The 15,247-nt window shown below is 41.9% G+C and overlaps 2 protein-coding genes across 4 annotated transcripts in view; both read left to right on the plus strand.

Moving 5' to 3' along the window:
* Positions 1 to 1,207, plus strand: part of LOC120297580 (caM kinase-like vesicle-associated protein) — a 107,333-nt gene extending 106,126 nt beyond the window's left edge. For all 3 annotated transcript variants that reach the window (XM_039320367.1, XM_039320368.1, XM_039320369.1), the window contains one exon: positions 20 to 1,207. In XM_039320367.1, coding sequence (XP_039176301.1) covers positions 20 to 223 — 204 coding nt within the window. In that variant the 3' untranslated portion in view covers positions 224 to 1,207. The remainder of the gene's footprint in view (positions 1 to 19) is intronic.
* Positions 1,208 to 2,904: 1,697 nt separating this feature from the next.
* UBA1 (ubiquitin like modifier activating enzyme 1) overlaps positions 2,905 to 15,247 on the plus strand; it is a 46,174-nt gene continuing 33,831 nt past the window's right edge. The window contains exon 1 of the mRNA XM_039320444.1: positions 2,905 to 3,018. The gene's annotated coding sequence lies outside the window, so the exon portion shown is untranslated. The remainder of the gene's footprint in view (positions 3,019 to 15,247) is intronic.

Consider the following 15,247-nt stretch of genomic DNA (forward strand, 5'->3'; position numbering starts at 1 on the left):
ATTGCTTTTCTTATTCCAGAAAGCCATTCGAGTCACTACATTCATGCAACGTCTACGGGCCACAGATGTCAGTGGCCGCCTCCCTGTTACTCCTCGTACCTCTATGAGTGTGGCTCACGAGGTCACCATTGAAGCTCCCAGACTGGCTGAACATTTGGAGACTCCATGTTTGCTAGAGGAGCAACCGAGCAAGAAAGAAGTAGCTGCTGAGCAGAGAGAATAATTGCTCTTGCTTCCTGATGCTTTCTCTGCTGGATCAACACACTCTGCTCTTCAAAGGGGAGGGTTCTGTGGGATAGCAGCATGGAGGAGCTGCACACTGGTATTATCCCTTTCCCTATTCCTGCCTATCGGTCAGGAACTACTTGGTTTGATGGACAGGCAACTGGACATCAGGACCAATCAACCACATCAAGTTATGTATTGTATATAGGAAATAAAGATTGAGGATCAGAGGCATCATTAGCTAGATGATTTTCAGCTGTCATCAAACGCAGTCTACACCTCATACCTTTATGGGAGCATAGGCCTGCTTTTGAAGCCTTTCCCAGTAGCCAGTACAAGCCATGGCCCTTGTCCTCCAGCTTTACTTGTCCCCATGCAATGAACCCTTATGCCTTGCTGAGTGACAGTATCTCTCAGGTCCAAAGACCAAGGTCCCACAATATTTGCATCCCTGCCTCTGTGGTTTCACAGGGGCTTAGAAGACAGCACAGTTTGATCCACAGTTGCTTCCCTCAGGGTGGAAAGCCAAAAAAAGGAAAAGCTTCACCTCCTACTTGTAGATACTCTTAGGACCTAAGAACGCCTACACTGCTGGCAAAAATATATCCAAAGAGAATGGAAAAAAGGGTAATGCCAAGCTAGGGAAGCAAGAGTCAGAAGACAGTCCATTCCACATGTCAGAGGTCAATTTTCCAGCTTTTCCCCCATTCTGCAGTGCTGGTCTCACATGTAATTGTTAGCAACAACAGGGACAGCTTGGAAAGGGAGTAATGATGAAGTGTTACTCTGTTAACTCGAATCTCAACCTCAGCTGGACTGTGGAAGGAGGGAATGGAGTAAGTGGGATGCATGTCCAGGCCAGCTGCATGTTTTATGAAGATGTTATTTTAATATAGAAAATCCTAACTGCCTTCTCCTGGTGCTGTCTTTCCCTCCCCTGGGGCAGTTCTGGGAAAGAAAATAAACAGGGTCTTTCTCTGATTATTGTCTTTTTTAAAACATGTGTTTCTTGGGAATGAATTTATCATCCAGGTACCTCAAAAATCCCCAAACAGGTTTGGGAAGAGGAATAAGAATCTATTTTTAATTTTCCTGCTTTGAAAAATACAAGATTGTATTCTCAAAACACACTTATTCAGGCCACAGAATCCATTCATTCAAGCTAATTATTAAGACCAAGCAGTTGCGGTTGCACACAATGCTAAATCTGGATGTTAGTCTTGATTTGTCTGTTTGGCTAGTTCAGTCCAATGTACATAGCCTAGAAAATGGATTAACTAGATTATTTTAGTGACCAAATTAAAAGTGTTGGGTTATTGCAGCTTAAATACATTACAGTGCTTTCCAAATATGACTAATCAGTCATCTTATATTAAAGCTATCTTTCGATTCCCAGTAAGACAATATCTTGAAACTGAAGCTTGGAGAAACCTCAGAATAATCAACCTTTGATTGATAAAACAAATGAAGATCACATTATAAACATTTTTATCTTTGCCATCATATGCAACCTACTGTCCTCCAGACATGCTGAACTACAGATTCCAAAATTTTTGTTCAGCACGCCAGGAGGAAAACTGGGTTTGCCTCTCAGTTGAGAAGTGGAATTTTGCAAAATTACAATGTATATTATAGAATTTTTTTAAACAGTAAATCCTTTTGAATTCAAATGGAACATGAAATACTGTCACCTGTCAATCAAGACGACCCACCTTGAGATAGTTGTCACCAGAATCAGCAACCTTTTTATCCAGGATTATATATCTGACAGTTATCTACCCATCTTCCATACATCTCCAAATTAAAGCAAAGGATGTCAGAACAGTCCAACATGTTTGGATACTTTGTTTGGAAGCATTTCCTGGTTCCCAAATGGCAGAGATCAAACTATTGTGTGGAATAAATCTACATTAAAATGCGAACTTTGACACTGCATACAAGTTTCTAGTCATTTTTGGTTCCAATTAAGCTATATTTTCCTTTCCCCATCATATGCCTCCATGTGAAATGTGAATTTACCTGAAGAAAATATTTGGACCAAATGATGCCACTCCTTCAACCCTAAAGTGATGGTCCCAAGTAGTTGTGATTATTCAAAGGATAAAGAAACCATTCTATACAGCTTCAGAAGCATCCTCTATTTTCCTAAGGCCCTCAAAGAAGGATATGTTCCCATCATTATCTGATACAAATGAACCTGCCAAATTATCCCATCAATCCTCTTCTTCTCTTATCCTCCTCTGTCCAATGCTCCTTCATCTTAACGCTTCTCACGTAGATGTCTATTTCTGCATTTGATCTTATTCAGTTCTCCTGCTCGTTTCCTCCCGTTAATCCCTCTCGGCTTTCAGCTCTTTTTATCGACCATTCCTCTCTAGTGATCTACCCCCCAATTCACGCGACCTCAGAAGCCACGTGCTCGCATACCCATCCAGCCGATTATAAACTACATTTCCCAAGTAGTCTTGCGCTCCCTGAGCTCCACCATTCCGAACGTGGTGGAGGGAGAATCGCTGCTTTGATTCTCCTTCCTTCAATCCAGCAGTTCTTTTCACAAAAGGATCTCCACGGAAAAATAGTATTTCTTTATAATACTGTACAGGAATACTTATATGACCGACGAGGTAGCTGATGTTAGTGCTTAGGGAGGATTGGGATACCTTTCTCACCTGTACCCCTAAATGGACTAAACCGGACTCCTTCTTCATAGCAGGCGGCGGCGAGGGCCTGCAGGCATCGGTAGCGGCGGGAGCAGAAGCCGGAGTTGGAACTCAGACGGTCCAGAGTGGGGGGGTAAGATCCGAATCGGGGGAGGCGTGAAGAAGAGGGCAGGGAAGGGGCGAGAAGCGAAAGCAAGGATGAGCCTTCTCCTCTGGTGCGTGGGGGCATCGTTTAGCGGAGATGGTGATAAAATGATGGGCGGAAAGGGTGAGAGTGGAGAAGGAGAGCGGGGGGCGGAGGCGGTGCGTTGAAGCACAAGGTCATTTTGCTGATGGGGGGGGCATCAAGGTCTCTGAAAAAGGTATGGTCGGGGGAAAAAAGTTCATAGCCTGTCATGCAGTTTGCAGAGTGGTGGGGGTGGTGTTCACGTCCCCATCCCAGTATTTCCCAGCTTGGCATATTTTTCTTAACGGTGGGATCAAGCAATATGAATGAGTTTCCCGCAAGCATTTTTCCCAGCTCGGCCATCCCTGTGCTCCGTTGATGTCGAGTTTGAGTCCTGTCCGTTGGTAGATAAATAAACAGACACATGCATGCAGTACATGCATAAGATAGGGAGAAGGAGTAGTCACTCCCCTTTATCCAGCTCAGGACAATCCACAACGTTTCATATTCTTTATATGAGCCGCATCAGAGCTTCACTATCTCATAAGCAAAAAAAAAAAAAAAAAGGAACATCTCTCAAAACTCCCCAGAGACAGCCTAAGTTTGGATGTGAGAAAAACAGCCACAGCAAAGCAACCTGCTCTGGATCTCTATAGTGATCAGTGGGATCCCTTTCTTTATTTAGCATTACATTCGTGGCACATTGGCCTGTGAAGAGAATACTATCTTAAAAATAATTGCTTAATTAATCTGTGCTAGATATTTTCACTTCCAACCTTTACTGGATTGTGCTCATAAAGCAAACCCTGCCTTAGTGCTGCTATGAAGCCTTTTAACAGCATCCTGGATCTCAGGAGCTCTTTCTTTGTATTTAGAAGAGACAAAGGGTTGTAATCAGTTCTGTTGGAAGGCTTGTCAGGAAGAGAATGTGAATTTAAATGAGGCAGACTAACTGGGCTGCAGAAATTTGGACAGCCAGTAAATGACAGAAAAGACTTAGTGTTACTGCCATCTAGTAGTTGTCTGGAGCTTTGCAGTCCAGACTTGGTAGGAAATCTCTATGAGAATAACGCAAGAGGAATTTTCTTTATCAGTAAATAATGATAATGACAGTCTTTTTTTTTTTTTTGCATGTTTCAACTATACACCAACAAAAAGGATCTAATTTTAGGTAATTTGCAATAGATTTGCAAGCACCTGATTTTTAAATATAATGCCTCATTTTAAATTATGCTAATGAAATAGTGAAAATTGGATCACACTTGAAAAGGATGTTTGTGTGCAGGACTATAAGCTCTATTCAGTTGATGTATCTCCAGAGTTTAATAAAAAACAAAATTGATCCCATAAACCTGAAAACTGCCATTCTTGTTTAACTCGAATGTCCTTCCGATGTGTACAATAGGAGAGCTGGAACAACATAAGACGTCTCTGATCTCTCTCTTAATTAGACTATCTAGGTTGCCAGTTGTACTGTACATGGAGAAAAAATAATTTTAGACAGCCATATGCCTACTAAAATTAGCATTTATGCTTTTGAATACATGGCTCAAAACAAAAATTTATATTCAGGATCAAAACTTAGCTTGCAATTCTTTCTCACACACTACTTTCAGTGTGGCAGCCAATAAAGCACATTTATTATTGATAAACAGTTGTTTAAAAAAAGCCTATAAATATCCTATTGCTTGCACATCCACAAAGGAATGTATATACATGTCTGTGCTCAGTACTTGATGTATTCTGATTTATTAAACCAATTCATGAAATATATTAAAGGCAAGGATCTTGATTTAGCTCCTCCATTTTCAGACATGCCCTAAGCTCTGCTGAAGCATTGGCCTCATAGAAATTACTTTTCTGGAATTAGAAATTGGGCTGTTAGATTATCAAAAATAGCTTTCACAGTCAGCTTTTATTTTAGACATTGATACCTATTTCCACCTGTGGGAGAAAGGAATTTGCCTGCCTGCTGGTTTCTAACTTGTATAAGACTCTTTTTTTAAGACAGAAGCAGGAGAGAAATCTGATATTAAGGCCCTGTGAGTTTCTTGCTAGGGAATGGTGTGAAGTCACATTAGTACAATAGCCTTAAACACAAGGCTGCACAGTGAATATGGCACTGCTTGGGGCTTTCCTGGCATGCTGTCCTTGACTCCTATCTGTAAAAGACGTCATGGTTTATAAGCAGTTATTTCAGTTGGTTTATAGCTAAAGCACATCTTCTCAATTCAAGATACATGTGTTTGGCTGAATGTTATTGTGTATGCAACAGTATAAATGATACTGTTAACAGTAGTCAAAAAAACTTTGCAGACATGATCTCAGAGTTTGCAAAAGCCCTGTTACAAAGTTGAAGTTTCAGTTGAATTTTAAAAAATAAATCTTGATTTTACTAACTAAACTTTATAGTTGATTAATAAAGTCTTCAATCTTCATCAGTATATAGTGATTTTTTAATATTGTAAGGCTTAACAGAACCCTTACTGTGATTGAGTAAATCTGTAATGTTCAGGAAAAGAAGACTATGTATTGTATTTCAGTGAAGTCATAAAATGGTTTGAATAAATATCCCAAAATATAGAATTAATTCTGCCTAGTTCAGTCATTTTTATGCATCTTGTCCACCTCTTATAACTGATTCACTTAACCTGGTTAACATGGAGCAGAATAGCTCAATTAATAATAGCCATCTGTTAATGAACTGCTAAAATACTTCAGAATACAATTTGGGCTTTAAGTCAGAAGTGTTCCATAATGCCTCTCCAAAAGTTGTTACCAAACTTGTATTTTTAATGTGACACATAAAGAAATTAAATTAGGTGAGTAGAAATAATGCTTTCTCTATCTGATTAATCTAGAGTAGTTTTAAATAAAAGTCAGTTTAAATCAAATTTAGTTTTTGACCAAGCTCCATCAATTTTTGGAGGATAGTCTCTGGCATATCACCTCAAGAGGTGGAAAAAGATTTGCACTATTCTTTGTACTGTAAAAAAATATATGTCCCCTTAGGATAGAGGTTGGTAACTATCCATAGCCATGTTGACTGAGGTCCCCATGGGAATGTCAATGGGTTCTTCAGTTGCCAACCTAGACATTTAAAGAGGAAACATGCTGTCTAGCAAAACAAAACCTGAAGCAGACATATTGGAGCTCTTCACTGCTTGTTCACATCTTGAAATGTTTTTCTATAAAAACTAGATGTTATCTGAGCCCTTGTTTCCAGTGACGTTTATGGCTCATTGTGATATGCTAGTTTAGGAAAGATAGCTGCTCCTTAGTCAAAAATCTGTTACCATGCATCACAAGAAAAATTGTGTACAGTTCCTATATAGACTGATAACTTAGTGTAACTCCTTAATGCTAGCTCTGACAACATCCTGGCCCTGGTGCCTAGGGGAATAAACCATGTGCTTATCATTTTCCTCAAGGCCAATAAAGTTGGGGTCATTGGTATTTTTGGAGGGAGGGTTTTCCATAAGGCAGAAATCTTGACAGAGGAAGCATTTTTCTAAGACCCCACCAGGTAATATAATTTCACTACGAGGATCTGGATATCCATTCTACCAGATTAAGTGGGGCAGATAGAAACTACCAAGGATATCTAGTCCCACAAATTACCTGGCCTCATGTCATACTAAGTATCAAAAGTAACAACAAACCACTGGGATTCAGTGTAGCTCATATAGTAGCAGTGCTATATGGATGTACTGTATACTACTGATTGTTCCTCTGCATTCTGGACCAACTGAAGTTTCTGTATACTCTTCAAAAGAATTCCCATGTAGAGTACATTGCAATAGTGGAGGAATAATAGGAGATCCAACAATGGTAGATTAGTAAGGTATGAATCACTGCAAATAGTCCCTGTTTGAGCAGAAACTGTGAGTTGAGGAAGATCTTCAGATAGCCCACCAACTTTAATGGGGAATATAGACAATTAAAAAGAGTAAATCACTTGATATGGTGGGATATAAACTCCAGAGCTACTCAATCTATGAGGCTTGAGCCAAATCTGATTCTTCTCCATTTAGACCTGTACAGTTTGCAGGCACTGAGAAACACTCCACTACTTGGAGCAGAGATGTAGAACTGTATATCATCACCCTAGTGATGATACTTGACTCAATGCCAATGGGTGACTTCGCTCAGATGTTTCATATAAATGATAAAAAGGAGCAGGGAAAGAGTTTGGTCTAATGGTTAAGGCACCAGACTAGAAAATGTGAGTTCTAGTCTCGCTTTAGGCATGATAGCTGGTTGGGTGACTTTGGGCCAGTAACGTGTCTTTCAACCCAACCCACCTCACAGCGTTATTGTTGTAGGGAAAATAGGTGGAGGAAAGAGTATTAAGTATGTTCCTTTTCTTGAGTAATTAATAGAATAATAAAGGTTGGATAAAAATAAAATAAATAGAGCAAAGTCTACTTCCGGCAAAGGGCAGGTCTGTGGCTAAACCTTTTCCGTGAATCATCACCATTGGAGCTGGTCCTGGAAGAAGGATAAGAATTGCTGGAAAACTCTGCTATAACCAAAGTCTTTGAGGCAGGAGTACTCAATCTTTTGGTGACTTCATATATCTTTTTTTGAAAGTTTGGGATTACAAAATGGATGGGGCTGTCTGGGCTGGGTTTTGCAATAGGATTTGGATTTCCCCCCCTTGTTTTTATAGCTTATTATTCATTTAGCATATGGCATGCAATCACAGATAACACTAATTTAGTTTGGGATGATCTCATCACAGCCACACCATATATATAGTATGTGGACAATACAGTATAGGAGATAAAGTATTACATTAAGTTAAAACCACCATAAAATCATCATAATAGGGAATCATAGAATTGCAGTGGGATAGATGTTATAATTTGATATCTAAGGAAGCTAACTATCTATCTGCTTCTGGTGTGGCTGTGGAGAGATGATCCCAGATGTCTTGAAATTTCCTGAGGGGACATTCTTGAACTATATGTGTTATAGTTTGTTCTGCTGCCCCACAGTCACACTGCAGGCTCCCAGCCATTTCCCACTTGCTTTGCTTTAGTTGTAGCATGGCCTGTCCTGTGGGTTCATGGGAGTCATAATCACAGCACTAAAACATAATATACCTTGCAGGTACATTCCTTGTTGGAACTGCACCACAGAAAACTTATATGAAGAATACCAACGAACAGGTGCCCCTATCTGGGAGAAGAAATACAATGCTCTATTAACAATGAGAGAAAGAAAGATGGATAGAAATAACTAAAAGCCTAGACTTCATCTTTAGTGGTCAGAAAGTATGGTCCCTATAGCTGTGATGTACTTATACCACAGTGTTCGTATCTTTCCCATCTCAAAGTAGGGGCTTTCAGGGTCATGGAAAAGGGACTAGGTGGTTGCCAGTTGGCATCCCCTGGCTTAAAATACCAAAGGACTCTTGTTTTCCTAACAGTGAAATCATTTTATTCCTATTTAAATAGCCCCATTGTTCAAATAGATGAACAGAGAATAGAGAAACGAAAGTAGCCCAGAATAGACATGTTTTATGATATGCACACATCATTATTTATGAAAGAAGTGATAAACTTTTTGATTTAATAGCTAGTTGGGTTAAAGGTGGGTTATAAATCTAGGAAATAAAAATATATTTTTCATGCTTTATAAATCAGGTTCTTTACCATAGCAACAGATTATATATTTATTCCTGAAAATACTTGCCCAGATAAAAAGGATTTGCATTGCTTTCAGAAAGTTGCCAAATTGCATCCTCCTTAAGTCTTTCTGAGGTAGCAAGCAATTACTAACAAATCATTTTTCAATGTCCTTTTCCATATGGTTCCACCAGTTGAAACAAGGCAGGCACGACACAGTGCTGATTATGGGGCAGAAGAGAACAATTAGTGTTTTGCTGTAGCATGACTGACATAGGTAGTACTGTGGGGGAACTATTTTACACAATTGTTCAGTGCATTCAGTATGATGGTCAGTGGAATTTCCATGTTCAGTGCTCAAATACCTGTCATTGAGGGTAGACTATAGAAGAGAACTGATTTGTTTATGCTTTGTGAATGTGAGCTCGCTGATGCACTTGACCAGCTGGAAGGGAGAATCTTCTGTCCAAACCAGTGAATTCTTGTTCCATTCCTAAATAGTTTTATATGTGGACAAGAGATTCTCTGCTCAGAAAGCCAAATGTGCGGACACTGCAGTATTATCTATATAGGAAGAAAGTCAGTGTTGTTCAAATTTCCTGTATGAGACCTGCAGAGCGTGTACCTTGGAGAACCATCTGCAGGCTTCAGCGTGTTGGAAGCTACTGGCTGCTTGTGAGTCTTTGCAGGAGGAAGGCTGGGCCGACAGTGAACAGAGGGCCTGTAGGTAGTCTCTGCAGATGCTGGGCTTGCTTCCACCCCTTTCTCAAATCCGCAGCCCAGTTTTCCAAGAGTGCTTCCAACATGAGTTGCGGAATGTGCACTGTGCCTCTGAGAAGCCTGCTTCTTTCTGTTTCCTTCAGTTCTGCTACCACCCCCAAATGGTGCCTCCTGCAGAGCCTTTCCAACTTTGTCTGGGAGCTGCCAAATGCTGTCTTGCCTCACCCAGCAATGGAGAGCAGCACAGCTTGCCATTCCACTGCCTTCCCCCCCAACCAGGCCTGGCAACCCTGTTATACATAGTCCAGGGCCTGGGTGCTGGACCAGCATAGAACATAGAATAATAGAATTGGAAGGGACCTTGGAGGTCTTCTAGTCCAACCCCCTGCTCAAGCAAGAGAGACCATTTCAGATAAATGGTTGTCCAGTCTCTTTTTGAAAGCTTCCAGTGACGGAGCACCCACAACTTCTGAAATCAAGCTGTTCCCTGGCTGATTGCTCTCACCATTAGGAAATTTCTCCTTAGTTCTAGGTTGTGTCTCTCCTTAGTTTCTATTCATTGTTTCTCATCATTCCTTTTGGTGCTTTGGAAAATAGTTTGATTCCCTCATCTTTGTAGGAACCCCTCAAATATTGGAACATTATGTCTCCCCTAGTCCTTCTTTTCATTAGACTAGACCAGGGATAGGCAACTCCCAGAATTCCTGAAACTGCCAAACTGGCTCAGGAATTCTGGGAGTTGAAGTCCACGAGTCATAAAAGAGCCAAGGTTGCCTACCCCTGGACTAGACATAACCAATTCCTGTAACCATTCTTCTTTTAGCCTCCAGGCCCCTAATCATTCTTGCTCTTCTTTGCACTCTTTTTCAGAGTCTCAACATCTTTTTTATATTGTGGCGACCCAAACTGGATGCAGTATTCCAAGCATGATCTTACTAAGGCTTTGTAAAGCAGTACTAGAACTTCACGTGGTCTTGATCCCTCTATTAATGCAGCCTAGGATTGCATTGCGTTTTTTGGCTGCTGCTGCACACTGCTAGCTCATATTTAAGTGATTGTCCATTAGGACTCCAGGATCCCGCTTCCAGTTACTGGCATTAAGCCAAGTTTCACCGAGCTGTATCTATACAGTTGGTTTTTCTTGCCTACGTATAAATCCTTATTTTTATTTAGGTTAAATTTCATTTTGTTAGCTAGGCCCCACTGTTCAAGTCTGTCAAGATCTCTTTCGATCTTGAACTTGTCTTCTGGGGCGTTGGCTTCAGGGGGAAGAAGATGTCATAGGTCAGCTGCAGGCAGTGCGGGTGGCAAGGATAGGCAGCAGAGTGTTAGGCAACCAAAAGGGCACAGATGGTGGGTAGATAGGCAGGTTGGGGAAGCTGAAGCAAAGGCAAGCACAACAGGGAAGGAGAAGTGTGAGGTCCTTACCTAATGAAGGCACTGTCCTGGTCTAACAATTGGAACTGGGACTATTGGAACTGTGGTCACATGATATTTTACCTAACAACCAAATAACTCGGCAATGGAAATTCTGGTCCCAGAATATAACTAGGTATATTCATAGTCAGTGTGATATCTCTCCAATTTAATATTTCATCTTGATTGTCATGATGACAATCATGACAATCAAGTAGCAGACATCACTTTGTATTATTACTACAATTCCCATTTCTGGGAATTTTCAAACACAGGAAGAGCATCTCTTACCACTGCAACTACTGTATACATGTACTTGCATTGGGATGGCACTGCTTATTGACAAAATCTTAGTTTTTTTAAAAAAGAAAGCAGTAGACCGGCCTCTGCACTCTTCTTTCACCTTCAACAGAAGGTTCTTTAAGTTTTCCTCATTTCCAGCCATCAAAATTGTGTCATTCCAGCTACTGATGTTTTTCCAGAAATGTTAAGGCCAATTTCTATTTCTTCTAGTCCAGCATTTCTCATATATTGCAAGTACAGTAGTTTAAATAAAGAGATAATATAGAACCTTAGGGGCATGATGACTCAGCAGTTAAAGAAGCTGAGCTTGTCAACTGGAAAGCTGACAGCCCAGGTTCAAGACCCAAGTGGATGGGGTGAGCTCCCATTACATGCCCCAGCTCCTGCCCACCTAGCAGTTTGAAAGCATGCAATTGTGAGTAAATAAATAGGTACTTAGGTAGGAAGGTAACAGCATTCTGTGCGCCTTGGCATATAGTCATTCTGGCCACATGATCACGGAAGTGTGCTGGCTCCCTTTGCTAAGAAACAGAGATGAGCATCGCCCCCTAGAGTCGGACATGACTGGACAGGGGAAGCCTTTACCTTTTATATAGAACAGACATGTAAAACACAAGGCTCGGGGGCCAGATGCGGCCTGCGAAGTGGTTTCATGTGGCTCGTGAAGCCATCCTGGAAACAGTGAGGAAACGGCCCCCGCTGCCTTGGCCCTGGCCCAGGCCGGCTGGGAGCCAATGTACAATTTTGTGGTGGCCATCTATGTTGAAATGCATTCAGTCTTAACTCCACAAGGCCGTCTGGAAACAGTGAGGAACCAGCCCCTGCCACGTCGGCCCCGCCCCCTGGGTGCATGCTGGGGAAGTGTCACTGTTTGTGAGGAATGAAGAAATGTACCATCACCTGGAAGTGGTCAGCAAATGGCCCTGGCCTACTTCACATATCTGGTTTGATGGGCTCCGGGGGAAGGGTTTCGGCAGGCAGCAAGGCGCTCTCCTCATACCGCCGAGAGGCTGAGCTGGGTGGCACGAATCTGATGAGAAGTGCAATGCTGCCAAGTCCCCAGCCTGCTCAGTTTCAGCAGGCAGCAAGGTGCAAAGCTGGTGAGCTTCACATCGCCCATTCAACCTCTCGGCACTGTGAGGAGAATGTCCTGCTACCTGCCGAGACCAGGCAGGTTGGGCGCTGGGCAGCGTCGTGCTTCTTTTTGGATTCGCGCCTCCTGGCTCAGCCTCTCAACGCTGTGAGAAGAGCACCTTGCTACCTGCCGAAACCGGGCAGGCTGGGGGCTGGGCAGCATTGCGCAGGTAACGTTGACTCTCACGCTGCTCATGGCATCCCCTCCCTCAGAGCCACCAAGCCAGATATGTGAAGTAGGTGAGGGCATGTGCTGGCCACTTCCAGACGATGCTCCATTTCTTCATTCCTCACGAAGGGTGACACCTCCCCAGCTGTGTTTCTTGCCTGTTTTTCTCCCTCCTTCATCTCAAATATTTTTCCACCACTCTGTACTTAGGAAGGAAGGAAAGAAGGAAAGGAGAGGAAGGGTCTGAGGGAAGTCCTGCCCTGCTGCCCTTTCACCATCCCCTTGCCCCCTCCTTCTGGCTTATCCTGGGGGTCTCCCATCCTATTGCTAAGGAAGCTTTGGATACAAAACCGTATCTCCTCCCATGGAGATGGAATGGGCCACCCTCTGACTTTGCCCTAATACCCATCATGAGCAACCTGGCTAAGGAAAGCAAGCACAGCAGCAGCAGCCTTGAGGAGGAGATAAGTGCAGCTGGGCCCCCCCTTGGGGTAGTGGGGCAGGGCTTGGTGCCGCGGGTGCTTGAGGGCCAGGCTGGGTGTTTGACCTCTGCTGCCCAGGGCTCCGGGTAGCCCCCCCCACATGGCCTGAGAAGAACAGTGAGGCTCCTCCAGTGGACCATGCCTTGGCACTTGCCCTGGTCCCACCCCCTTATGCCAGAGACCCTCATATCTGTCCCACTCCTGCCCAGATCCCCACAGGCACCATTGACGCGAACGATGTAGAGCTGGCCACACCCACCCAGTAGGCCACACCCACTCCATCCACACCCACCCAGTAGGTCGCACCCACCATGGCCACACCCACCCAGCCCCCCAAGGGTAACCGCAATGCTGATGCGGCCCTCAATAAAATTGAGTTTGACACCTCTAATATAGAACCTTAGCATATCCTCTCCCAAATTTGGATCATTAATTATTCTGTATTGTGTTTTGTTTCTTTTTGGTCAATATATAAATTCTTCAGCGAGCATGTAAGATAGCCCGAATAAAACAGGGGTCCCCAACCCCTGGTCTGTGGACTGGTCCACATAAACAAGCAAAGCCCCATCCGTGGGATGCAAGCAACACATAAAACCATGTACTCTCTAGTCCGTGGAAAAACCTTTTTCCACAGAACTGGTCCCTGGTGCCCAAAAGGTGGGGACCTCTGTTTTAAAAGACCATCCATAGTTTGTTGTAGTCTATACAGTTAAGTATATAATTCGTAAAGTAAAAGTAGATATTTTTGTGTGGGAGTTCTGCATTTCTCATTATCCATTGAATGTTGGCAATATGTTCACAGGTACCTCATCTACTTCTGAATGTAGCTTGTACTTTTGGCTATTCTTATTCTGTGCATTGCTTAAATTTGGATCGCAAAATCATGAACAACATGTTAGTATTTGAAATACGTGCAATTATTGGACGGTTTGATCATTCTTTAGTACAGGTAGTCTTCAGGTTACGACCACAATTGAGGCCAAAATTTCAGTTGCTAAGGGAGACATTTGTTAAGTGAGTTTTCTGCCCATTTTATGACCTTTCTTGCCACAGTTGTTAAGTCAATTACTGCAGATGTTAAATTAGTAATATGGTTGATAAGCGAATCTGTCTTCCCCATTGATTTAATAATAATAATAACAACAACAACAACAACAACGATATCTGTAATACCATCAAACATCTACATCTGCCTATCCCAGGTCCTGGGTAAGGACTCGATAGGTAGACAAAATGCCAAATCCAGTCTGAACATCTGGCTGACTGTGCGATGATCCATATATAATAATAATAATAATAATAATAATAATAATAATAATAATAATAATAATAATAAATAAAAGAATTGAAACAAAGAATAACTGAGCATCTAGAACAGCACAAAAACAACAGAATAAGGCTACCTGCATTGAAGCTTGTTCCAAAGAAACAGCTAGCACAAGCATTAAAAGATGCAAATATTGCAATATCAAGTATAAGCACCAAATCATTGCAAGAAACAAACCAACTAATGTACAGCACAGCTGCAGTTATAACAGAATACCTGGGATGCAAAATCAACAAAGAAGAAAAACAAACAAACAGTGCACCAGAAAAATGGAAGGTTAGACTAGAAAATAAGATCAGCAAGTTAAGATCACATGCAAGCAAGCTAGAACAGATGAAAGAAAAGAAGCTGAAGAACAAGAAGACCAAAGAATACCTAATCAAGAAATACCACTTAGAAACAAGGAAGATCAAGGAAGCACTGGAAATAATAAAGCAACAAATAACAGCTATAGCCAGGAAAATCAGTAGATATGAAGCTCGAATTGCAAACTATAGGCAGAACCTCCAATTTCAATCCAATCAGAAACGTTTCTACCAATCCATCAATGGAGAAACTGCAAGGAATCAGTCAGTACCTGACAAGGAAGAAACAGTGCAGTTCTGGAAGCAGATATGGGATAACCCAAAGAAATACAACAAGGATGCGGCTTGGTTAAAAGAGGTGGATGCAAATAAAACAGAAGTTGAAATGAAAGAACTAGTAATAACAACAAAAATGGTAGAAAAAAGAGCAAAGAAAATCAAAAATTGGTCAGCACCAGGTGAAGATGAACTGCATGGGTTTTGGTTGAAACATCTAACTGTTATACACCCACTCATTGCCAAACAGTTCAACAATATACTACAAGGAGGAGAAATTGAAAAGTGGCTAACAACTGGGAAAACCTACCTAATAATGAAAAATCCAGCAAAAGGGGCAACACCAGGTAACTACAGGCCAATTACCTGCTTACCAACAACTTTCAAATTACTAACTGGTGTAGTAGCTGATGCAGTGCAACAGCATCTAG

This window comes from Crotalus tigris, unplaced genomic scaffold, assembly GCF_016545835.1.
Source record: "Crotalus tigris isolate CLP2741 ecotype Arizona unplaced genomic scaffold, ASM1654583v1 scf7180000023637.1517150, whole genome shotgun sequence".
NCBI lineage: Eukaryota > Metazoa > Chordata > Lepidosauria > Squamata > Viperidae > Crotalus > Crotalus tigris.